Source organism: Phoxinus phoxinus, assembly GCF_949152265.1.
Source record: "Phoxinus phoxinus genome assembly, chromosome: 24".
Lineage (NCBI taxonomy): Eukaryota > Metazoa > Chordata > Actinopteri > Cypriniformes > Leuciscidae > Phoxinus > Phoxinus phoxinus.
The window spans coordinates 1,703,466-1,730,680 of record NC_136899.1 but is presented as its reverse complement, the minus strand read 5'-3'; the positions used below and the strand labels follow the sequence as shown (position 1 = coordinate 1,730,680).

The 27,215-nt window shown below is 36.1% G+C and overlaps 1 protein-coding gene across 1 annotated transcript in view; it reads right to left on the bottom strand.

The window, feature by feature from the left end:
- The window catches only part of scn5lab (sodium channel, voltage gated, type V-like, alpha b), a 164,169-nt gene that overhangs the window by 114,535 nt on the left and 22,419 nt on the right, over positions 1-27,215 (bottom strand). The window contains exons 2-5 of the mRNA XM_079602016.1: positions 17,490-17,797; positions 12,928-13,073; positions 7,760-7,840; positions 3,003-3,131 (exon numbers count right to left, since the gene is read on the bottom strand). Coding sequence (XP_079458142.1) covers positions 3,003-3,131; positions 7,760-7,840; positions 12,928-13,073; positions 17,490-17,756 — 623 coding nt within the window. The 5' untranslated portion in view covers positions 17,757-17,797. The remainder of the gene's footprint in view (positions 1-3,002; positions 3,132-7,759; positions 7,841-12,927; positions 13,074-17,489; positions 17,798-27,215) is intronic.

Below are 27,215 nucleotides of genomic sequence, written 5' to 3'. Positions count from 1 at the left end.
ATCTTGATTTAAGGATGTTTAGATATTTGTACTGTAAAACAAGACAGAAAAATATGGAACTTTTTAGCAGCGTTTGTATTTTTGGGTGAACTGTCCCTTTAAGTCGGCACAGATTTAGCATCTGCCTTGATTTGAGAGACGGGATGAAGTCGTATAACGTTGACGGCTTTGTTTCCATATCAAATTGAATCCTCTCTGATCAATAACCAGATTCAATTACTGTACATTGAGCTGCTGGTATTCAAGATACACTATCTCACATTAAAATATGATCACGCTTGACCACGGCTGATATGTTTCTATAGAAACCTGGTATTCGGCAGTAAGTGTTTATTTTTTATCCGTCTGGGTTTAATGAAGTCAACATCCCAATACAAGCGTGACTTATTGCGGCGGTCGAGCCTGAGGGTCCGTGTGACGGCGCCAGACTCCCGGTTCAAGGACAACGGGCCTGTTAAAGCTTGAGGAATAAAGCCATAAAGAGCGGCGAGAAATAAGCACTTCATCACTGTGAGAGTCACTGAGACGCTGAGACATACGCTAAAATAATACCATTTCATTTTAGTGTTTTTGAGTTTTTTAAAGACTCTTCTGCTCACCAAGGCTGCATTTATTTGATCAAAAATACAGTAAAATAGTGATTATAATGTAAATCATCAGTTTTTTATGTGAATATATAGTAAAGTTTAATTTATTCCTGTGATCAAAGCTGAATTTTTAGCATTATTACTCCAGAAATCATTCTAATATGATGATTTGATGCTCAAAAAATTACATTTATGATTATTATCAATGTTGAAAACACATATTTTTGTGGAAACCGTGATAGATTTTTATGTTTCAGGACTTTTGATGAATAGAAAGTTCAAAAGAACAGCATTTATTCTAAATAGAATCTTTTGTAACATTATAAATGTCTTTACTGGCACTTTTGATCAAGTTTTGATCTGTATTTTACAGTAATTATATTTACAATAAATGTTCATAAAAATATGCACTATATATATATACATACGTATGCTCCATATTCATTATATTTACAATAAATGTTCATAAAATATGCACTATATATATATACATACGTATGCTCCATATTCATTATATTTACAATAAATGTTCATAAAATATGCACTATATATACACATATATATGCTCCATATTCATTATATTTACAATAAATGTTCATAAAATATGCACTATATATATATACATATGCTCCATAATTATTCTAAAGCCTTCTATAAGACTAAAAACAATATAAAAAAATAACTTTTACTATTTCTCTCCATGCATAGGCATCTTTAAAAGTTTATTCCCCAGGATATTTCATATTTTAAATGTTCTTTTTAAGTGAACAAGTCAGTACCTGAGGTGAGAATGATATTATTGGATGTGAACGGCACTCAGTGACACATCGATATGATGCTCGACTCCCGGGAATCAGTCCACATCCACGCTCACCTCAGTTGCCATGGCGACGTGTGTTTTGGGATTCGGGTCAAGGACGGGGTAAGTGCTCGCGCTCCTCTACACGCAACCCCTCATAACAATTAATCACAAATATGGACGTCTTTTCTTCCTCAGTTCTATCATTGGCGGGTCAAGCGGTTGAGATTAGATTATTACAGCCTATAGAAAATAACAACAGCAGCGTTTATAGTTTCATTATTATCTCTGTTGCTCTGCGTCCTACAAGCAGCCAATCGTTATTACGGTAATGGAAAATCATAATCTAGTCTATTTGTAGATAATATATGGAATTTAATAAAATAAAAAATATTTTTTTTAGGGTCTAATCCAGAGTAGCCGAACACTGAAAATAAAAATTAGAGTAGGAATTACTTTAAAACTATTTTAAAAGTTATTTCACGAATAATTTCAATGAAACAGCAATTTACTTAAATGTAAAATTTTGATGTAGAAAGACTGAAATAGTATTTTCCTGTAAAACGTTCTCCAATCATTTTTATTTACAACGTACAAAATGACTAAATACTTTTTTTTAAGTGCAATAATTACATAATACAGTAAAAAAATACTATTTTCTTTTTGTTTTTAGGGTCTAATCCAGTGTAAAATTATACACTTAACAATTAAAAAAAGAAATCTCACAAATAATTACAACAAAACGGCAAATAGCATTGAATTGAACATTACATTTTGAGGTAAGACTAAAATAGTATATTTTAAACATACTTTAATAATCTTTGTTTTATTTAAAACATTGGAAAATATTTTTACAGTGCAATAATGTGGTAATGTCTATTTTCTGATTTAAACCATCCTGAATTAAACATATAAATAATTATTTATCTCTCAAAAAAATTGTTCTTTATGTTTTTAGGGTCTAATCAAGAGCAAAATCAAACACTGACAAACATTTGGTGTAGAATTTACTTTAAGCAATTTTGAATATAAATCTCACGAATAATCATCGAATTAAACGTGAAAGACTGAAATAGTTTTTTTAACCATACTTTTATTTACAACTTATATGTATAATAAATAGTGTAGTGCTGTGCTAATGTCTATTTTGATGTTTTGATAATACAAGTGAAACTGGAAAAAAATTTATATGGTGCAAAAGTTAAAATGTGAAACTAATATATTATATAGACTCATTACATGCAAAGTGAGATATTTCAAACCTTTATTTGTTATAATTTTGATGATTATGGCTTATGAAAACCCCAAATTCAAAATTAGAATATTGTGAAAAGGTTTTCATAAGCTGTAAGCCATAATCATCACAATTATAACAAATAAAGGCTTGAAATATCTCACTTTGCATGTAATGAGTCTATATAATATATTAGTTTCACATTTTAAGTTGAATTACTGAAATAAATGAACTTTTGCACCATATTCTCATTTTTCTAGTTTCGCCTGTATAGTGATTTAAGTGAAATTAATAATATCTCTCTTTGTTTTTAGGGTGACTTGCACATGGAGGGGTCAAAGAGGTCATTTATTTGACAAAATGCATTAAAATAATAACTTACGCCATAACAATGACGCTGAAGTCCAGCCAGTTCCACGGGTCCCTCAGGAAGGTGAAGGGTCCGATGCAGAAACCCCGCGCCAGGATTTTTATCAACGACTCGAAGGTGTAAATGCCAGTGAACGTGTACCTGGGCGGAAGAGAGAACGAAAGGATGGACAGGATTTCAAACTGTGAGGAATGGAAGAAATCCCCACACAGAGAGATCATGACGGACACAGGACACACACACACACACACGTGTGAAGCACATTCACGGTCCAGCAGCCCCTGTGACATGAATGACAAGTCGAAGCTTGATGAACTGGTGGTCATCAAGTCAAGAATGGCCATTGAAATCCAGCGCGTCACTTTGACCATCAGAGCGAGAGACCCTCCAGCCGAGAGATGAAGGATGCAGCATTCTGAAGTGCAAAGCTGGTTTATTCCTATGTTCATATTTATCCTCAGTTTCACTCGGCTCAGAGTATTCGTGAGTCAAATCTCATTTCGGTTTGTATCATCATACCTCTCATCACATTTGTAAACGTGCATTTTTTTAAATTCGCATCACTTTCATTCAGACCCACACGGAATCTACAACCACAGAATTCCAAAGAAAGTTCTACAGAATTCCGAAGAAAGTTCTACAGAATTCCGAAGAAAGTTCTACAGAATTCCGAAAAAAGTTCTACAGAATTCCGAAGAAAGTTCTACAGAATTCCAAAGAAAGTTCTACAGAATTCCGAAAAAAGTTCTACAGAATTCCGATCTACAGATTTCCGAAGAAAGTTCTACAGAATTCCAAAGAAAGTTCTACAGAATTCCGAAGAAAGTTCTACAGAATTCCGAAGAAAGTTCCACAGAATTCCAAAGAAAGTTCTACAGAATTCCGAAAAAAGTTCTACAGAATTCCGATCTACAGATTTCCGAAGAAAGTTCTACAGAATTCCAAAGAAAGTTCTACAGAATTCCGATCTACAGAATTCCGAAGAAAGTTCTACAGAATTCCGAAAAAAGTTCTACAGAATTCAAAAGTTCTACAGAATTCCGAAGAAAGTTCCGAAGAATTGGATCGGCTTTCCTGCACAAAGCTCTGCACGTCTGCTTCTCATTTCTAACATATTTTGATTAATTAATTTATGCTACCAATAAAAGAGAAGCATTCTTAGTTGGATTTTCTATATATTGTGTGAATCCAAGAATTCCATAGATTTTTCTCCGAATTCAGTGCGGAAGATGCAGAAAAAGACTGTAGATTCCCGTCTGGGCCTGTCCGTGAGATGCTCAATATTCCTGTATGCATACAGTGGCCGCACAATGTATTTACACATTTTAGCTACACTTTTGAAATATATATGAATGTCATTGGATTATACAGCAATATATCGATCCATGCGTTATTTATTTAATGTTTACATTCGCACATACTCTATATAGCTGTTTTGTTATTGTTAACTATTAATTGCTAATTAATTAAAAATATATAATTTAAAAAATACAAATATCTAAGTGACATTTAAATAGCATTGATTAATTGGAATAAAGCTGAAAATAAAATATTATATGAAGAATTAACTTTTTGCCAATGGCCGGTGACTTTATCGGACATAAATCATTTTTACCGCCATTAAACACCAAATGTATGGCACCAAAATGTTAGATACCACAGATAAAACTACTTGCCTAACTGATATAACTTTAAAACATTATAAGACATGCAATGGTAGTTTTCAGGTAGAGACATTGAATGAAGTAATCAAATGTAAAATAACACTGGATAGTCTTCACTAATAAGTGAAACTTATTAAAATGTATTCAGTCAAGAGCAGTGAGTGATTTTTTTCTTTGTCCTTTTGATTAACATTAAATCACAGACAGATTCAGGAATATTAGGCTGCTGTCACTTTAAGAGTGAATGCATGGATCCAATACACTGACACTGACACACATGTGTTGTCTCTATCAACTGTTTATGTCCACTCAAGCCATAAACAACTGTGTTTACTAGGATACTCTGCCAGACTGCCATTGTTTGACATAAATTTGTGTGACTATGTCCGTTCAAGTGTAAGAAGTCTGTCTGAGACACGGGTTTCTGTGCAAGCTGGCCCGTTGACTGACCCGAGCATCGCTCACATTGTTCTCAGAACATCGCATTGTTAGAATTCAGAAAAACTGGCGACTCGCCAACGTCGCTTGACAAGTGTTAAAGGAATAATTCACTTAAAATACTGTCACTTTAAATTCTGTCATGATTTACTCGCCCTCAAGTTGTTTCAAACCTGTAAATATTTATTTCTTCTGCTGAACACAAAAGAAGATATTTTAAAGAAACCAAACAGTTGATGGACCCCATTGACTTCAATAGTATTTGTATCCCTACTAAGGAAGTAGATGGGGTCCATTAACTGTTTGGTTACCTTAAAATATCTTCTTTTGTGTTCAGCAGAAGAAATAAATATTTACAGGTTTGAAACAACTTGAGGGCGAGTAAATCATGACAGAATTTAAAGTGACAGTATTTTAAGTGAATTATTCCTTTAATTTTAGGCCCTATATACAGGTAAAACTCGAAAAATTTGAATAACGGTGCAAAAGTTCATTTATTTCAGTGATTCAACTTACAAGTTGAAACTAATATATTATATAGACTCATTACATGCAAAGTGAGATATTTCAAGCCTTTATTTGTTATAATTATAATAACACAGCTATGAAAACCTTTTCACAATATTCTAATTTTGAATTTGGGGTTTTCATAAGAAATAATCATCAAAATTATAACAAATAAAGGCTTGAAATATCTCACTTTGATTGTAATGAGTCTATATAATATATTAGTTTGACCTTTTAAGTTGAATTACTGAAATAAATGAACTTTTGCACCATATTCTCATTTTTCCAGTTTCACCTGTATAGCAAAGACATTCACAAACGTACAAGTGTGATTAAAGTGTTCAAACTGGTTCTGATACTTTCTGTGGTCATTGTATGTGACGTGACTGTATTTGATGTGTAAATCTCTTCAAAGCGTGCTGAGAGGTACGACTTCACTCGCGTCAGACACAGGTGTAGTCGTCGCATGCTCCATGCTTTAACACCTCTTCACATGAAGATATCAGATGCTCGGTTCATTGGCGCGTCACGGTGCAGAACGTCACGAGGGGGGTCTTCATTAAAGGTCTGCGTGCTTCTCTACAAGCACAAGCCTCGTTTCCTACAGTTACTTACACTGTAGGTCACATTCATCTCAAACTGTATGAGCTGCATGGGAAAACATGGGATAAATCCGGTCTATCCACTGGGGTGTACGTACGCATGGGCCGACTTCTGCTGGGGTTGCTGGGGCCTTTACTGAAGCTGGAGATGATGGACACACAAACCGAGAGACAGACAAGCAGATCAACTGACAGACACACCGGACAGCGGTTACACCGATAGCTAGACATGAGCGCGCAAAACAACAGACAAGCAGAGAAACACTGAGATACAGGAGCTGAACAACAGGCAGAGAGAGAATGATACAGTTACAGGTAATACATCAAATCATGGATGGATGGATGGATGGATGGATGGATGGATGGATGGATGGATGGATGGATGGATGGAAAGATAGAAAGATGGATGGATGGATGGATGGATGGATGGATGGATGGATGGATGGATGGATGGATGGATGGATGGATGGATGGATGGATGGATGGATGGAAAGAGATGGATGATGGATGGTTGAAAAGATAGAAAGATGGATGGATGGATGGATGGATGATGGATGGTTGGAAAGATAGAAAGATGGATGGATGGATGGATGGATGTCGGGATGGATGGTGGATGGATGGAAAGATAGAAAGATGGATGGGTGGAAAGATAGAAAGATGGAAGGATGGATGGTTGGAAAGATAGAAAGATGGAAGGATGGATGGTTGGAAAGATAGAAAGATGGAGGGATGGATGGATGGAGGGATGGATGGTGGATGGATGGAAAGATAGAAAGATGGAAGGATGGATGGTTGGAAAGATAGAAAGATGGATGGATGGATGATGGATGGTTGGAAAGATAGAAAGATGGATGGATGGATGGATGGAGGGATGGATGGTGGATGGATGGAAAGATTGAAAGATGGAAGGATGGATGGTTGGAAAGATAGAAAGATGGAAGGATGGATGGTTGGAAAGATAGATAGAAAGATGGATGGATGGAAAGATGGATGGATGATGGATGGATGGAAAGATAGAAAGATGGAAGGATGGATGGTTGGAAAGATAGATAGAAAGATGGATGGATGGATGGAAAGAAGGATGGATGCTTGGAAAGAAAGAAAGATGGATGGATGGACAGAAATACATTAGATAGATAGATAGATAGATAGATAGATAGATAGATAGATAGATAGATAGATAGATAGATACTGTAGATTGATTTTAACATATCTTTTTTTTTGAATTATTGGCCAATTTGAGAATGTTTCATTTCTTTTATAAATGTATTTTACATTCCGTTGACAACATTCCCTTAAATTAAAGTTTCTGATGCTGGTTTATGTTTGTTTATGAGGAGCAGTTATCGACGTCATGGCTCCGGGTCAGTCTGATCCTTAACTTACTTGCTAATCGAGGTTGACAAGCCAACAAACACCTGGCAAAGCTTTACATCAGAACAAATAGGGCACATTTCAGAGGTCAGAGGTCAACACACTGAGAGAGAGAGAGGTTTAGGAGACAGGAATAAGGATGAAGGACAGGAACGCTGGGAAAGAAGAAGGGAACGATACTCACTCGACGTATTTGGCCCACTGCGCTGGTTCAGACATGGCCATGAAGCAACAGTTGGTCAGAATAGTGCACATAATGAAAAGACTGAATAAAGTAGAACGAGTTAAGAAAAACAGACAAAGTTGCTTCAACAATCCTCCCAAAAAAATAAAAAAATAATCAGTTTTCTTGTTCCATAGACAATTTTTTCCTAGACCTTAAAGAGATTATATGGAGAGCAAATGAAGATTCAGCTTCTCAGATGTGTGTGACTCCTATAATCTCATGTGTGTTTCCTCTAGAGATTCAAGAGTCTCAATAATGTCTCAATCTGTGCTCAAGACAATCAAAGAGATCTCAGTATGAACTCATTAAATGCTCTATACATGTCATGTACTGTTCTATTACAGGGTAACCTAGGCTCTTTTTGTGAATCTATGTGAATCTTATATCAAAAGTATAATTAGGATGGAAACGCCACTTTTAAGATTGACCGTATTTTCGTTTTAGCTCAAAATGCCTTTTGAATGGGAGTGCATGGGGCACTTCTATGATAGCATCAAAAGTTTTACATTTTTATTGTTTTATTTCACGCTGTTTTTAAAACACTAATGCGGCTCGACAACATGAAGCTGTGCTGGAAGTGTCACCAGCGGCTCTACACATGAACTCCAGCATTGAGAACATTGTTTGTGTACACAGTTTACTAAAAATAAAGGTTTTGTACGACTCACTTTATCAGGCCCTGTTTACACGAGAACGCTCGCGGGTGAAAACGTAAAAATATTTTATCGGATGTGCCTTTCATTTACACGGCGACGGCGTTTTTGGGGCTTAAAAACGCAAAAAAGTGAAACCACCCTCCAGAGTGGAAATCTTAAAAACGCTCCACCATCGCGTTCCCGTCTAAAGGGTAAAAACACAAAAGTCTGCTAGGGAGAGAAGTAGAAGGAAGGTTGTACGCAAACGCGTGGACTTGGTGTTGTGTGGCATTTATTTGTGTCTATTTTTACCATCAAAATGTGTTTTAAATAGATAGATGGATAGATGGATAGATGGATAGATAGATAGATAGATAGATAGATAGATAGATAGATAGATAGATAGATAGATAGATAGATAGATAGATAGATAGATAGATAGATAGATAGATAGACAACTGTAACGATAACAGCAAAGAGAAACGAAATCACTTTACAATACGGATCGATGAATGATAAAAACATTGACAGCCAATCAGAATCCTTCCTGCTTTAAAAAAGCTTGAGCATTTAAAGAGACAGGCGACATAAACTGCAGCGCTTATAATAAACAGAACGATATCGTCTTACATAGTTATAGTTATCATCATAATTATCGCTCTTGTTGTGAACAGGCCTTGAGGATATAAGAAGATAAGACGTTTATTTTGCCATTCAAGTGACTATTTTATGAACAGTTGAGCGTTACATATGTAAGGGATCATTGAGAATGAAAACTTTCTCTGGACATTTTCCTGACAGGGTTTTATTACAGGTGAGAAAGTCTCCAAGCTCATAACAGTAAATGACAGCGGCTTTTTCTTCTACATGACGCTGAAAATTACAGTTCAGCTTTCGAATCGTGGGACTGGAAATACAGTCTTTTAATGAAGAACGCCTACAATGTTTTATTTTGGTCCCTTACACTTTCAGAAGTGCATGTATGCTTGTAATTCACACTAATTATGCCTACAACTTCATAACGGCGAATACTTTACAGCATCTCGCCTTGAACTTTCATCTGTGTCGATATTTCACTTCGGATGGTGACGGATTGATACGTCTCAGTTTCGTCTTATGAACAATTTTCACTCGATGGCTTTTAAATGGACAGTAATGAGTGTAATTATGGTTAAAAGGTTAAATATTCATCCTATAAATGTATTATTCTCTTGCGTCTCAGATCCTTTTTGCCTTTTCCAGAGCAAGTCGTGATTGTGAACAAAGAAATCCAGAACATCTCATCGCAAAACCCGACAGATAGATAGATAGACAGATAGATAGATAGATAGACAGATAGATAGATAGATAGATAGATAGATAGATAGATAGATAGATAGATAGATAGATAGATAGATAGATAGATAGATAGATATTGTAAGATGATAGATAGATATTGTAAGATGATAGATAGATAGATAGATAGATAGATAGATAGATAGATAGATAGATAGATAGATAGATAGATAGATAGATAGAGAGATAGAGAGATAGATAGATAGATAGATAGATATTGTAAGATGATAGATAGATAGATAGATAGATAGATAGATAGATAGATAGATAGATAGATAGATAGATAGATAGATAGATAGATAGATAGATGTGCATTCATTTGCTAATTATTATGAACTGCACACATCACAATTAATCTGACATTTCCATTTGTTGTTGTTTTTCTTAATCAGCGGGTAGCTCCGCCCACAGATAACTCTCATTGGTCTATTAAACATCAAGCATGTTCTGATTGGCTAAGATCGTCGCTTTCGTTGTGAACAGACAAATTGACACTTGTTGAGTCGCATCTGTTAGTTAGTTATCTCGAGTGCTGAACTCTCAATCTTCTGAGTTCAGTGATACACAAAAACAGCCTGTCAGCTCCGGGAAAAGCCTCGGGAGTCTCCGTGTTATCCGAGGACTTGTTTTGTGGCTGTTTCTCTCTCTGATAGGCTGAGTTTGATCGCCGCCTGATTTTGAGATTTTTCTAATGAGCCCAATCACTTCAGCGTGTCGTTTGGCCCTCTCTCTCTCTCTCTCTCTCGGAGTGTGTGTCGCATGAATGCGCTCTTGTGCCACTGGTTAATCAAACATGTTTCCTGGCTTCGGCTCTCCCGGGAAATCTGCTATTAGCACGGATGTGTGCCGTCTGTGTGGGCGCCTGAAAGTGAACACATTGAACCGCTCCAGTGCATCACACACACACACACTCGTATGGGTCGTCACAGGTGCCGCCTGCCCTTCAACACACTGACACTAGAGTGTGTGTGTCGCGCTTCAGACCGGGGGCCGCAACCGAGCGCTAGAGGAACCGAGAAAGCTTAGAGAAAAAGAGATTATAAATAAATAATACAATTAAACTAAATAAATTCAAATAAATATAGCCTATATATAATATAATCAGAAAAAAATAAATACATAAATAATAAAAAACACTGATTAAAAATATATAAACAAATACATTTATTAAAATAAGTAAATAAATAAAAATAATGAATAATATAAATATATAAAATAGGAAACATGAGAATAAAATCATTAAAAAAGTCATAAATAAATAATGTTAAATTAAAAATAGATTAAAACTTAAAAATAAATGTATAATAAAATTATTTATATATATATACATATACTGTGTATATATGTATATATATATATATATAAATAATAAACATAAGAATAAAATAAATAAATAAAATTTAAAACTATATATAAAAAACTAAATAAATAAATACACAAATAAATAAATAACAAACATTATACTAAAATACATAAATAAATAAATATTTTAAATTGACTAAATAAAAATATTATATAAACAAATAAAATAAATAAATATTATATATATATATATATATATTTAAAAAATCATAATAATATTTTACACATATTAATAATTTGTCACAGTAAAAATTGGGTTCTTATACATGAAAATATGCCGCTGCTTTTTAGATTTGAGGACGAGGACGCTAATATTTGTGGGATTGAGGAGATTGAGAAGCCGTGCTTTAGGCAGTGCTTCAGTGAAGTATGTGCAGCTTTCTATCAGACGAGGCGGCACTCGGGCCGATACGGGCCGGCTGGGTGTGCGACTCTAAAAGGGGTGTGAGGTGAAGGAGAGGTGCAGTCGACCAGCCAAACACCTTCACCCAAACCCTCTTCACCTGCTTATCAACTCCACAACAGCAAAGTGTCCACGAGCCCAATGTTCCTCAACACCTCGGCCCGAGCCGCTGGGTATTTATAGCAGGACTGAGCTTTGGGAAAACACAGACATCTGAACTTGGCTTTGTTCAACCAACCCTCATACTTGGCATAGCCTTTGAATGTCAGACAGAGAGACGTGAAGCTGGCGGGAAGAGTATATGGTTGTCAACATTCAACTTTGTGCCAGATGTTTCTCTTAAAAGTGTTTAGGAGGAATAAAAATAGACATGAGTCTATCATGAGTCTATCAGAATGCAATGCAATAATGCAACGAGCAACAGGACTGATCGATTGTGCAGTGGCTCCGCCCACTGTGAAATCTCATTGGTTGAACATAAAAACATCAAATGTAATTGGCTGCTCAGTGGCTCCGCCCACTGTAAAATCTCATTGGTTTAACCGTGGCTCCGCCCACTGTGAAATCTCATTGGTTGAACCGTGACTCCGCCCACTGTGAAATCTCATTGGTTGAACATTAAAACATCAAATGTAATTGGCTGCTCAGTGGCTCCGCCCACTGTGAAATCTCATTGGTTGAACATTAAAACATCAAATGTAATTGGCTGTTATTGTGTCACGCTGCACAGAAGTTTGGAACAGTGTTATTTTAGTATCACGAGAGATTTTATTAATATTTTGAATTCGTTTTTATTATTATATTTTCTGTTTTCATTTTTAAAATGTAGTAAATTTGTTGTGTTTTTTAAATGTTTTATTCATTTTTATTTCTGTTTCAGTTATTTTAGTACATCAAGTTAAACTAAATTAAAGAGAGAAATGCTTCAAAAAAAATCTAAATATATATGTTTGTTTTATTTCAAGAACTGAAAATACTTTTAAAGCTTTTAGTTTTAACTATTTAACTATTAGAGTTTAACTATAATAACCCTGATTTGGAAATCCACTAAGTTAGGTTAGGATATGATGAAAGAGTATTTATTTATATAATTATGTGGATTGCATTGCTCAAATAATCTTATTTTTGTGAGAAATGTGTGAGTTGAAACTGAAATCCCCGGCTTTGATTGCAGACTTTCTCCATTTGCTCTCCATTTCATCTCATTGCTATCTAGAAACATATGAAAAGATGAAATCATTTGTGTTGCTAAGCTATTTATTTCATGCACTATTCCGTCTGGGTGAAAGTCTAAACTCTAGACCTTGAAAATGCAAAGTATAGCTTTATAAATCTTGCTATAATCCTCATACTGTATTGTCATATAGCGTTCATGCACAATCACAGCAGACTTGCAGAATTCCCAGCAGAAAGGATATGAGTGTACTAAAATCCTTATTGATGCTCTTCTAACGGGATGAAAAGGGCTAAAAATATAGAGTGCAGATGTGGCACTAAACCGGAAGATGGCCTTCCCTTTGTTCAGTACTATAAAAGTCTGTTGAGAAAGAAGAAGAGAAAGGTTAGTTAGCACCAGTGACATTTAATATCAAACACAACATGAACCTCAAACATTTATGAAATATGAGCAGAAGGAATTCCTATAAAAAGTGTATTGAACGATATGCACACACACACACACACTCGCGCACACTCGCGCACACACACACACACACACACACACACACACACACACACACACACACACACACACACACACACACACACACACCTCCTTTCTCATAAATGATGCCGAATGTTCTGTACATTATAAATGTATATTTCCAACACATTTGCAGAGGAAAAAAAGCATTAGATTTCGGGTAAAACTTTATAATAAGGTTCATTAGTTAACGTGAACTGCACTTATACAGCATTTATTAATGTTAATTTCAACATTTACTAATACTTTATTAATATATTGTTAGCATTATTTAAAGGAGAACTTTATTTTAACTTTTAACTTAAAAATTGCCCGGAGTTCTCCTTTAATGCATTCTGAACTAACATAAAGAAACAATGAACAGCTGTATTTTTAACGTTAACAAATATTAACAAATACAGTAAAAAATGCATTGCTCATGGTTAGTCCTTGTTAGTTAATACATTTAATAATGAACCTTATTGTAAAGTGTTACCAGATTACTTTATAAAAGCTTAAAAAAATGTGGGGTTGACTCTTCTGGACAACAAAAGCTGCATTAATTAGATTTTTATTTTTTATTTTAAATACAGTAAAATGTGAAATATTATTACTAGCTGTGAATATATTATAAAAAATATAATGTATTCCAGTGATTTTCAGCATCACTACTCCAGTCTCCAGTGTCACATGATCATAATCTGAGAAATCATTTGATACATTTTTAGAATTCTTTGATTAATTGAACGCATCCGTCCTGCAAACGACGGTTACCATGGACCACTTCTGTACGACTACATAAATGCATTTTTCAAACAAACAGTAATTATAATGATAAAGCAGGAGGCAATACTCAGGAGTGCGCCGAACACGCAAATACATTACTACAGTGCTCAGCGGGAGAGCCGTGTCTCTCGCGGGACTCTCGTCTGTCGCCACGCTTGAGCTTTCCTCTCCCTGCGCTGCACAAACACGGCTTCGGTTTCCCAGGATTCATGGCCCCCTCGATTTCACCGTCTCCCCATCGCATAAATAATGCGAGGAGTCACGGCGTAAAGAATAATTGCAGGCCGGCAGCTTCAGGGTCAGCATGTTTTAGCGCTACGACTGTGATCGCGCGGCGTCTTTCTCAGCGCCGTGGCCTTTGTAACCTCTCTAAATAGCTTGCTTTCTCCGCCCTTATGTTCTCTATTCTTATGTAACATCTAGGTCAAATCTTTGCCTGTGTTTGTTTCCACTTTCCTTACATCACCTCTGGGATATCATCTGCCAACTGCAGGTCCACATGAGCAGATTTGGAGAGTAACACGACAAGAAAGAGAGGGAAATACAAACCCCGCCAAGCTTTAAACAATGCTTTACGCCATTAACAAGTAAATAAACGCACAATACATCTCCCACAATGATGGGGAATGATATTAAAGCGTTCGTTCACTCAAAAATGAAAGGTCTGTCATCATCTGCTCACCCTCGCGTTGCTCAAAAACACAAAAGGAGTTATCTAGTAGATTCTCCAAGCTTTGAATGAGATTTGAGGCCTAAGGCCAAAAGCAGGTTTTTTAAGTGAACGACCTAAATTTCTGTCTCTCTGTCAGATGGATTCAGAAGACTTGTAATATAGTGCACTAGTCGTACTGATGGTGATTTTATGGGTGTAAAATAATTATTATTTCGTAATATTAGCAATTAACAGCACTGACACTCTCAGATAAGAAGAAAAGTTTTGAACTGAATTGTGTTTGAACTGAACTTTTCAACATTGACACTGAACTGAGCTGGTTTATAACTCTATTGGCTTGTGTAGAGCTGCTTTATAGCTGAATTGTATTTGTTTTATAATCGATTAACTTCGCAACATCAACACTATTATGAAACTGATCTGAATCAACATTGAACTGAATGATGACACTTTTCTTCTGCTTTAAAGCTGAAATTTATTTTGTTTCATGATTGATGAATTTTACAACATTAACTGTTATTTTCCTGTTTATGGTGATTTAACGGGTTTAAAGGGGTTAATTTATTCATATTTAGAATGAGTAATATTAGTAATTTAATTATACTGACATTTGAACTGAATTGAATTTTGAACAAATTAAAATTTTACTTTGAAGCATTGACACTAGACACGTTTACATTATCCTTCAAATTGTGCAAATTGAAATTGAAAATACGCCCAAAAAACTCCCAAGTTTTTATGCTCACATGAGGTGGTTTTTCAGGCAATTCGAAAAATAAATATTTCGCAAAACTGCAATGAAAACAGTTTTTGCGCATTTCAAGGTCACCTGACGTAGATGACGCGGTGTGAATGGAAAAAATATGTTTTAGTAAGGCGTAATTTCGCAATCGTTTTTTGTCGACATTTAGAAAAAAAATCGCTAAAGTTTTGCGCAAATCTGTAATGGAAACGCGACTACTGTTATTGAAAAGTATAAAGTGTTATAGAAATAAATGACTTGACTAGCCTCTAGCCATGTGTCTATATCAAGACGTGTCGATATCACAAAAATTGAGCCACTAAAAAGTTTTAAAGTGCCGTTCCATAATAACGCAATGTTCAATTTCAAAAAAATTTTTTTTCAAAATGGTCAAAATTTTGAGTGTTTGAATGATATCTCATTTTATGACGGTTTTATGTTGAGGCTGTAATAATCGCACGACGACGGGTGATTAAAACAAGTAACAAAAGTCAGCACAACCACATAAACGACACCGAACAATGAACAGAAAGAACTGAGGGCTTAAATACACACAGGGATGATCAACGAAACCAGAAACGGGTGCGCAACTTAATCAGAAACCATGGAAACAAACTATTAACAAGAACTCAATAAAAACGAAACTTGATCGTGACAATGAGGAAAAAGGGCAGTAAAAAAGCTCACGATCAAAACACTGAAAGTTAAGATATATGCAATATATATTTTAGTCACAGTTATTAAATTATCATTGACGTCTGAGTATTATTGTCTAGATGTGGCTGTTATGTAAGGTCATGTGCTCTGGATGCACAATTAATCCCGGGGCTTAAGAAATACAAAACTTATTTATAATGATTTCTTTTCTCAGCGGGCTTGCACAAATATCAAAGCAAGAGGCGAAACTTTTGGGCCTTTAATATAAGAAGTCCTGTTTAGTGTCAATTCATCTCTCTTAACGGCTTAGAGAAGTCTAAACAGGGCACATTTTCCCACTGAAAATGGCATTTAAAAGGAGTTTTGAGTCAAAAGTTTCAGCTGAAATCCATAGAAATGGAGATTTGTCTGCTTGTGAAAGCAGGAGCGTGCGAGAGAAGCCAGCGCAGCAGCGGTCGCATTACCAGCGGCTCACTGACTCATGCTATTCATCTGTCTGCTATTCCTGTAGCAAATACATCAGCTGCCCTTTACTGACGGACATTGCTTTGTTTTACTAAAACTTAAACCTTTCGTAGCATGGTACACTGCACTGCAACAAGAGAAGTTTCTTGCTAGAAATCCTGCCGTATGCCCTTTTTTATTTTAAGGCATCATCGAAAGTTTGTTGCCTAAGATCTGATTTTTGCATGTAGTCAATAATTTTATCCTTTAAAACTCATCTTTAATCACCAAAATTAAATATTTAAAAGTTTTTTCCTTGAAAAAAAATCGTCATGCCTTAAAATAGCTTGAATGTAACTCGACACCCTTGCCTCATTTAGTATGCGCGGTTCTATGAATATGCAAATGAGCCCCGCCTCCACTCACTCACAGCAACAACAACAAAAAGGGTTATTTTAAGAACTGATCACTGAAAGGCACGGGTATATCTGTGGCAATAGCAAAAAAAATACACTGTATGGGTCAAAATTATCTTTTTTTTTTTATATGCCAAAAATCATTAGGATATTAAGTAAAGATCATGTTCCATGAAGATATTTTGTAAATTTCCTTTGTGGTAAATTTGCTATTGTGGAGCTGAATAACTCGCCTTTCCAGATTAAATGTCTGTTCTTGGTCTTGGATTTTGTGAAATAAATTTCTAAATAAATGCGACTTATAGTCCAGTGCGACTTATATATGTTTTTTTCCTCTTCATGACACATTTTTTGACTGATGCGACTTATAGTCCGGAAAATACGGTGTATACCGCTTTCATATGTACTACTGTACACCCAAAGCGCTTTACAATCACAACAGGGGATCTCTCCTCAACACCACCAGTAAAAACATATGCACGTAAAAACTCACTTTCGCGTATAAATTGCACGATAAACACAATACATGCGATCATGCTGGACGATACACTCACTCTCTTGCTCTGGAAGTAAAACGGGTCGATGTCCTCCAGAGGGACGCCCACCAGTCCTGAAGGAATGTCTCCAAAGATGCGCGGGAGCTGCTTCCCGGCCTCCAGGTCGGCCCGGGACTTGGGCGTCTCCACGTCTCCCAGGTCCTCCTTGTACTCCTTGGCATTGCGGGCCTGCTCCTCGACGATCCGCTGCTCGATTCCAGCCAGGGACTCGCGAGTGAACCGGTGAAGACTGTCAGGACCCGGTGGAAACAGTATGGCTGCCATCTTCTCATCCTGAGCCTCCTGTGCAAGTGCTTACTTCACCGCTGGGGGGGGAGAGCAACGAGTTATTGCGTTCTCAGGGACATTTCACGAAAGTATCAACTTTCTCTCAGATTTTTATCCTAGTTTACAACTAAAGTGGAAAGCAGATCATTTGGGATTTTTGGCGAGAAACGAGAGTGTTCGAGATTAAAATTTTGGATTTATTTTGATGCATTTATTTGATCAAAAATACTGTTAAATATTATTACAATGTGAATATATAGTAAAGTGTAATTTATTCCTGTGATCAAATCTGAATTTTCAGCATCATTACTCCAGTCTTCAGTGTCACATGATCCTTCACAAATCAGTATAATATGATGATCTGATGATCAAGAAACATTTATGATTTTTATCAGTTGAAGAAAGTTTTAAAAAACAGCATTGATGAATAGAAAATGTAAAAAAAAACAGCATTTATTTGAAATAGAATCTTTTGCAACATTATAAATGTCTTTACTGTCACTTTTGATCAATTTAATGCATCCTTAATAAAAATAAATTTTATACCATACTTATAAAAGGTAGTGTATCACTATTTCCACAAAAATATGAACTGTTTTCAACATTGATAATAATCAGAAATGTTTCTTGAGCAGAAAATCAGCATAATAGAATGATGTTGGAGTTTTAATTGACCGTTCGCAAAGACCCGCCCCCCTTAGTTACTGTCGCTATGTCCGACAAGCCACGCCTCTCTCACACACACACCATGTTCTCACACAGTGAACAACACATCGTGGAGCAGAGAGACACTGACAACACACTGACAGACACAGACCAGCTTACTTTTGGGTTACTTTTGTAATTAAACATATTAAACAAAGTCTCACCTTTCAAATTTGGTCATTTTTTTAAAGAAATGTAAACAATCAATAGCGTTTTGTGTCTCTTTAATGTGTGTGACAGATCGCTCGGTTAAAGCCGCTCGTGAACCGATCATCTCTTCCTTCTAGTTCATTTACAGCATCAAATAAACATGAATGAACATCAGAAGGAATGTTGTTTTAACCGCGGAGAGACATCAGTACACTCCGCTTCTCAAGCTCAAATCCTCCCATGTTAATCTACTAACTCTCCTGACTGCTTTGTCCGACAAAATGGCGGATGGCGAAGTATGATTGGTCAGATCACCTGTCAATCAAGCTCCCTGCGAAGGGTCAATTGAGATTATTCTACTGTATACGTTTATTTATCAACATTCTTTTCAGGAATTCAAATTCTCAGAACAATCTTAACAAAACAAAAAAAAGATAAGAACATTCCAAAGAAATGTTTTAGAATGAATACAAAATATTCTTAGTTTGAAAAAAAATTTATCAAAAGAGCAACTCCTCTACTGCCTAAAAGAGTTTTTCCTCTAAGATTTTCACTGCTAGTTTTTGTCTTGTCATGAAACATCAGAACCGTGTGTTTGTGGTTTGATCCGAATGTTTCGACACACACACACACTCCTCAGTGTTTGACAGCTGGTCTGAGAACCCAACACACACGAATATGACTGTGGCTCTCGAACGTGTCTGCAAATAAAGAGATACTATTATCCAGAGTGTAGATGCGCGAGTGTCTTAACGCGGGCCATCTGCTCCGGCGCTGGCTGGAATGATTGGACGAGAGATCACTTCTCCTCTGCTCAAGCATGCGTGTGGAGCGCCAGCACAATGGCAACATCTGCACATCGAAACTCTGAAATAATCCCAGCTATGTTTGTTTGAGATGAAACAATGGCGCAGAGTTAAACAAGTGGCTCTTGAAACGTGAATCAGATGTTTGGTCTAAACATTCAGCGCTCGTGGTTATTATCAGACAGTCAACGGAGGAAATGTGGAAAACGTTTGGCTGTACCACAGTAGATATATTCCCATGAGTCGCAGTGCTATTTGACAATTATTTATAGTTTTATTAATATTTAGAATACATTTTTTTTTATTTTTTTTTTATGCGCTTTTTAACAAATATTTAGTTTTATGTTTACATTTTTTATCAAGATTCAAGTTTTTATTAATTTATTAATTTTCTCATGTTTTTTTATTATGCACTTTTGACATTTTTAGTTATTTTTAAATATTACTATTTAGGTTTAATTATTTTCCATTTCAGGTTTTGCTTAAATCCTATTTCAGGTTTTTTATTAATTTCCAGTTATTCATTTTATATTCTCAGTTTATTTAATTTTTTTTTGCTATTTTGTTATGCACTTTTGTCATTTTAATTAGTTTTTGTTGTTATAAATATTACCATTTAGTTTTACATAATTTTTTTTTTCAGTTTCAGTTTTTATTGATTTCCAGTTAATAATTTTACAACTAAAACTTATTTCAGCCAAGAAAACATTTCTACATTTTGTTTAGTTTTATGGTTTTTTGTCTATTACTTATATAGAAGTACTTATATAATAACCCTGGTGGGTAGGACTTTGTTTTTATGTTCCAATCTAAAAAAATATATGCAAAAATGCAAAGCAAGATTTGTCACAAACAGGTTAAGACAAGGAACAACTTGCATAGTGTAGTTTAATGCAGAATGTCAATCAGTTGTGTTCAATTTGCTTTTATCATGTGCATCATGTAAACTATTAAACAGCTTCACTTAGCTGATCATTTAAAGACTTGAGTGTGAAATCTTGATTTGGACCAGTAAGAAACCATATCAATCACACTGAGAATCATTCATGATGAATGCTCTTGCACTGCCGCGCCACCAACGAGGGGTTAAACAGATTTCCGAAAGTCAGTCCTCAGTCTGAGCACTGAGAATAACCCCAGACTTTATTTCCATAGCATTTCAGAAACGCTTGGCCCGGAAGGCCCACATTGTGTCCAGTGGAACCGAACAAAAACCCAACATGCCGGAATTGTTTTCTCGCCTCGCAGCAGAATTTCTGACCGCGACTTTCCCTTTGAGAGAGAGAGAGAGAGAGAGAGAGAGAGAGAGAGAGAGAGAGAGAGAGAGAGAGAGAGAGAGAGACCCCTGCAGCGTCATGCTTTAACAGACGAGCGTCTCCGGCTCGTTCTGTGGCCCTGAAACTCAGCATTTGCACCCACACACATATTCAAATTGACACATTATTCAGAGCAAGGTGGTGAGGTTCACTTTGTCTGAATTTGAATGACGCATTAGATAGATTACAGGCATTTTAATTTCTTTACTGACTGTACATTCTTATATATATATATATATATATATATATTCAAATAAAATGAGAACTGATCGTATGCCTTAAAGGGGTCATCGGAAGCTAAATTCACGTTTATATGGTGTCTGCAGTGTGTGGACACGACCACCATACCATGAAAAAAATCCTTTTTTTCAATCCTCAAAAAGTCTGAACACTCTCAATAATCAAAGCCGTTTGGATTTTCCGAGCACTATGATGTCATAATGCTCATGATCCGCCCACGACCGCTGACGGACTGTCCCGTATTTGCATATTTCCCGTATTAGCATATTTCCCATATTAGCATATTTCCTGTATTAGCATATTTCTGCCCTCAGCCATTCAACACGCCCCATGTAAGCGAGAGGGCGGGGCTGGGGATTGATCAGTTGCTCATTATCATTTAAAGAGACATGCACCGATACGGGTCGCTGTCTTTCAGGAGGTATAAAGGGTGTTGTTTTAAACAACCATTGAGGAATTTTAACCAAAGTATGTTACAAACTTTACATGAAGACTCTAAAGACTTGTGGAAGGGTGCTTGTTTATGGATGGATGGATGGATTGATAGACGGATGGATGGATGATTGGATGAATGGATGGATTGATAGACAGATGAATGGATGGATTGATAGACGGATGGATGGATGGATGGATGGATAGACAGATGAATGGATGGATTGATAGACGGATGGATGGATGGATAGACAGATGAATGGATGGATGGATGGATTGATAGACGGATGGATGGATGGACAGATGGATGGATGGAAAGATAGAAAGATGGATGGATGTAAAGATAGAAAGATGGATGGATGGATTGATAGACAGATGGATGGATGGATAGACAGATGAATGGATGGATGGATGGATTGATAGACGGATGGATGGATGGACAGATGGATGGATGGATTGATAGACAGATGGATGGATGTAAAGATAGAAAGATGGATGGATGGATTGATAGACAGATGGATGGATGTAAAGATAGAAAGATGGATGGATGGATTGATAGACAGATGGATGGATGGACAGATGGATGGATGGATTGATAGACAGATGGATGGATGGATAGACAGATGGATGGATGGATGGATGGATGGATTGATAGACGGATGGATGGACAGATGGATGGATGGAAAGATAGAAAGATGGATGGATGGATGGATTGATAGACAGATGGATGGATGGAAAGATAGAAAGATGGATGGATGGATTGATAGACAGATGGATGGATGTAAAGATAGAAAGATGGATGGATGGATTGATAGACAGATGGATGGATGGATTGATAGAAGGATGGATGGATGGATGGATGGATGGATGGATGGATGGATGGATGGATGGATGGATGGATGGATGGATGGATGGATGGATGGATGGATGGATGGATGGATGGATGGATGGATGGATGGATTGATAGACGGATGGATGGATAGACAGATGGATGGCTGGACAGATGGATGGATGGATTGAGACAGATGGATGGATGGATTGAGACAGATGGATGGATGGATTGAGACAGATGGATGGATAGAAGGATGGATGGATGGATGATAGACAGATGGATGGATGGACAGATGAATGGATGGATTGATAGACAGATGGATGGATAGAAGGATGGATGGATTGATAGACAGATGGATGGATAGACAGATGGATGGATAGACAGATGGATGGATAGAAGGATGGATGGATTGATAGACAGATGGATGGATAGAAGGATGGATGGATGGACGGATGTTATTACAAGTATAAGATACTGATTGAGTAAATGCTTTTGCAGTGAATATGTTGAGTTTGTCAGAATAAACACGTCTCATTAGTCCTGACAGCATCACTGCATCTGAGACGGAAGCAACACAACGAGCGCTGAGATTCGGGGTCACTTAAGACGCAGAGATTCGGGGTCACCTCGGGACGCTGTGGGGGCGAGTGCCGAATCAAGCGTCTGATGCCGACGAAGGAGAGCAGCTTGTCACTGACATCACGGCTGTGTGTTTTAATGGCTCCGACCGTTCCGGGCCAGAGCGCCGTATATCAGCGCGATGCACACGCAACCACACAAGAGGACATCAATGAATGAGGACGAGAGGTGTCAGCCGTGTGTGTGTGCATATTACCATCACACTGTATGTGGTGTGATTATTACAATTACATTTATTGATATGTGAACAGTTGTCAGCTGCAGCACTGGATATATGTATGAAAGTGTTCAAATGCATTTTTACACGCCAAATTTGCAGAGCAAATTGATAAGCATTCATTAAAAATTAAGAGGACCATTTTTTTTATTCCTAATACCGTGCAGCGATGACTTGAGCAGATAAAAGGTACATTTACACAACAAAGTTGAACAAAAAACAGAAAAGTTTTTCCTTCGCATTTTTGAAAAGGTTTGAGTACAGAGTAGATGACAATGTTGTCAAGCAATCCCAGTCCAAACGGATCCGGGAAAACAACTAAAAACGCTGCATTTTGCATACCGGGCCACTAGATGGCAATGTCACTTTGTAAAGAAGCACGTGCGCCTGTAGACTGAACACGTAATACGCATGAGCATGACGTCACCGTTTTCACAATTTTTAGATTTAGTTTAGTTTACACGGAGATGATAATGGTGTCGTTCTCAAAAACTTGCACTTCAAAGTTAGCATTTTCAGGCCCCCAAAACGCCGGTGTCGTGTAAATGAACGGCTAAATCGAATAAAAAGTTTTTTGTTTTTAATCGGAACCAGTGTTTTTATTACCGGAATAAAAAAAAAATTTAAAAAGGAAATTGTGACTTTTTTTTCTCAGTCACGATTCTAACTTTTTTCACAGAATTGCGAGTTACAAACTCGGAATTGCAAGACATAAAGTCAGAATTGTGAGATAAAAAGTTTGCAATTACCAGTTTAATTTTTTATTTTTCCATGGTAGAAAATTTTTAAACATTTACGTTAATTGGAATAAAATGAACGTTAACTGAAAAAGTTACTTTATTTCAGTTAGTTGCCATAGCAACTTTTCTAATTCTAGTTAGTTGAAGAGCTAAAATTACTCAAACTGAAAATAATCTGAAACTGAAATAAAAGATAAATAGATGAAATCGCAAAGTTAACTCGTTTTAAACAACTTTTTATCCCACAATTTAAAAAAATTCTCAGAATCGCAATTATCTTTTTTGTTTTTTTATTCAGTGGCAGAAACAAGCTTCAGAAAATAAAATTTTAAATCGTCAAATACATTTTTTTATAAAATAAAAGAACCATAAACGTTATGAATTTTTTTTGTTGTTGTTAGTCTAGGATGAATAACTGGAATGACTAAAAATAAAAATAATCTGAAAAAAAATGTAAATAGACTTTCTTTTTTTTTTACAACAAAATTACTAAAATAAAAATTCAAATGAAGATGGAAAATTAAAAAAGTATTTTTTTTTCTTTTTTTATGAATGCAATAAAAAGTATATAAATGTCGACTAAAATGAGAGGTGTTAGGACAGCCATGTTGATTCACAGCTGAAGGGCTGTGGAATATGTGATGCGCTGGGAATTCCTCAGGCTTTAGTCATGGGTTTGCTGTGGTTTGAGGCCCGGCCTGTGGTGTCAGCGGCCCAGATGAAGTCACGGCTCTTATCTGCACACTTGACACTGAGAAGTTACAGAGCCAAAGTCAAATGTCAGTACAGTCTCTGCCACCAGCGGGACGTATCAGAAATGACATCATAAAAGGTCCCTCATGCAGACCAGACGCAAACAAGCACGAGAATGTCAGCGGCGAGAGAAAGAGCAAGCGCATGCCCTAGAGAAGAGTGTGCAAGCGCGGCGTTTCAGAATCTGAATTCATTTAACGCTGACATTTTACACAAAATAAAGTGCATTTAAAGGAAGACTTCAGTCAAAAAATACTTTTTGTGTTGCACTATTTCAGATTTTTTTGGAGCTTGTCGTCACTTTAAATTGTGTTCGGTACACTGTAAAAAAAACTATGTTGGTTTAACTTAAAAAAGCTAAAAATCTTAGTTCTTTGTAAATAAAAATTTGAGTTAATACAATGAAGAAGAATGGTTTAATAAACAGAAATTCTAAATAGTATGTTATCTTCACACATTAGTTATCGAAGTTGATTTGACAAAAGATAAAAAGTTGAGATAACAAATCATGAAAATATTTTTTTACAGTGTACATGGCAGAATTTAAAAAAAAATGTGCATGAAATATTCTTTTATAATATTCACTGTAAAAAAAAAAAGTTGCTGCCTTAAATTTATAAGTACAATGAACTTAGATGTTTAAGTCCTTTCAACAAATTACATTAAAATTATTTTTAAAAAATGAGTTGAATCTTATAACTGCAGTTGAAGATTGCTCAACTTATTTTGATGAGTTAAAGCAATGTGAAAACATGTTGTCATGACTTATTGATCATATAATTTAAAGTTTATGAATTTAAAGGGATAGTTCACCCAAAAATGTAATCATTGACACGCCAGATCATGTTTTCCATTCTTCTATGTTGCAGTCCCTGATTCTTGTAGTTTGTCATTTTAAATTTTGCAACATGTAATAATTAAAATTTTAGCATGAACTTACTTTTCATTACATTCGAGTTTAAGGCGGAAGTGTGTGCGATGTATTCGACTGTTATGTTTGAGAACATTCGTTCATATAACGTTTATATTTTACATGGTTCGCACTCAATATTAGAAAATAAAGTGCTTTAAAGGAACAGTTTACCTAAAAATGAAACCATCTACACGTCAGATATTTTTTCCCATGAAATTTATGTTGCATTTTTTCTGATTTCTAATCTGGGTTTGTTACGACACAGCAGAATTAAACCTATTCTTTCATTACATTCTTATAATTTAAAGTTTTTGAATTTAAAGGTCACGACGGAAGTGTGTGTGATGGATTCGACTGAGCTTATGTTTGAGAATATAATATTTAACATGGTTCACACTTTCTAACCTGGGTTTGGTGCAACACGGCAGAATTTAAACTTTTGCATGAACTATTCTTTAAACGCTATTTGCGAGCGAACATTATAGTAATTATAAGATAACATACTATGACTTTCGGCTTGATCCGGTTGGTCACTGATGTGCCTGTTGTCCAGGCGCGGCTATTTCCATTTCCATTTTCATAACCCATCTCTCGATAGATAACCGAAGACTGACTCCCATAAAACCAGATTGGACTGCAAGAATCTGCATATATATTAGGAAATGTTCTGTGAGCATCTACTGAAATAATTAAGACACTGTATGTATGTATCTTCTGAATGTCACGGGCTTCTCTGCTGGCGGCCGGCCCAGATATTCATGGACGTGGACCCTGATTCATGCATACGGCGTATGAATCCTCTGGGTCATGCAGCGCTTTCTGCATCACTGATCTGATGGAGGAAAGACTGTTATGATGTCGATCTGGGGTCAGTTGCATACAACTGGCCATTACTTAGGGCTAATTACTCTTACTTTTCAGATTCAAATTAGACCTGGGTAGTCCAGCAAAAAGAGTGATCTTAAAGAGGTGTTTGAGTATGATTTGACTTTTCTAGCTGTAGTGAGTGTGTAATGTTGCGGTTTGATCATAAACAACATCTGCAAAGTAACAACGCTCAAAGTTCAGAGCAAAGGAAGATATTTGCTTTTACAGAAATCGCTTTTTAAAGGGGTCATGACATGGTTTTTTTAATTTTATTATTATGTTCCCTTAGGTGCAATTATAGTATTACTATAGTTTTTTTTACAAAAAACTTTTAAATGTAGTGATTTATGACCTTTTCCCACCCTGTTTCTCATCCTCTGATTCAAACAGTCTGTTTGGGGGGTGTTTCCCCTTTAAGAGTTCAGTGTTAACGCCCACTGTTATGATAGGCTAACGTCAGTGCCTGTGCATCAATTATTAACGCCCCCAGCCAGAACATTTGCGGATTCGGCGCAACTGTTTATTAGCGGGTGATGCATGCGAAGCGATGGCTCTTGCAATGATAAAACCTTATTATGTTTGAGCCGGAATCAGAGGAAAATGAACCATCACCACAACAACGAAGACTGGATCAGCTCGTGTCCACATGGAAAGTGAAACTATTTTGAATTAATAAAAAAAAATTAATCCGAGACACTTGAAAACGGATTATTGTTGCATAATTATCCTATAGCTTAATTTGCTAACAGTTTAACATTATTTAACTAATCACATGTAGGCCTACTAGAAAGGCGACATATTTTCAAGATTCTCTTATACAAATGTGTTTATATTAGCCATGGTAAA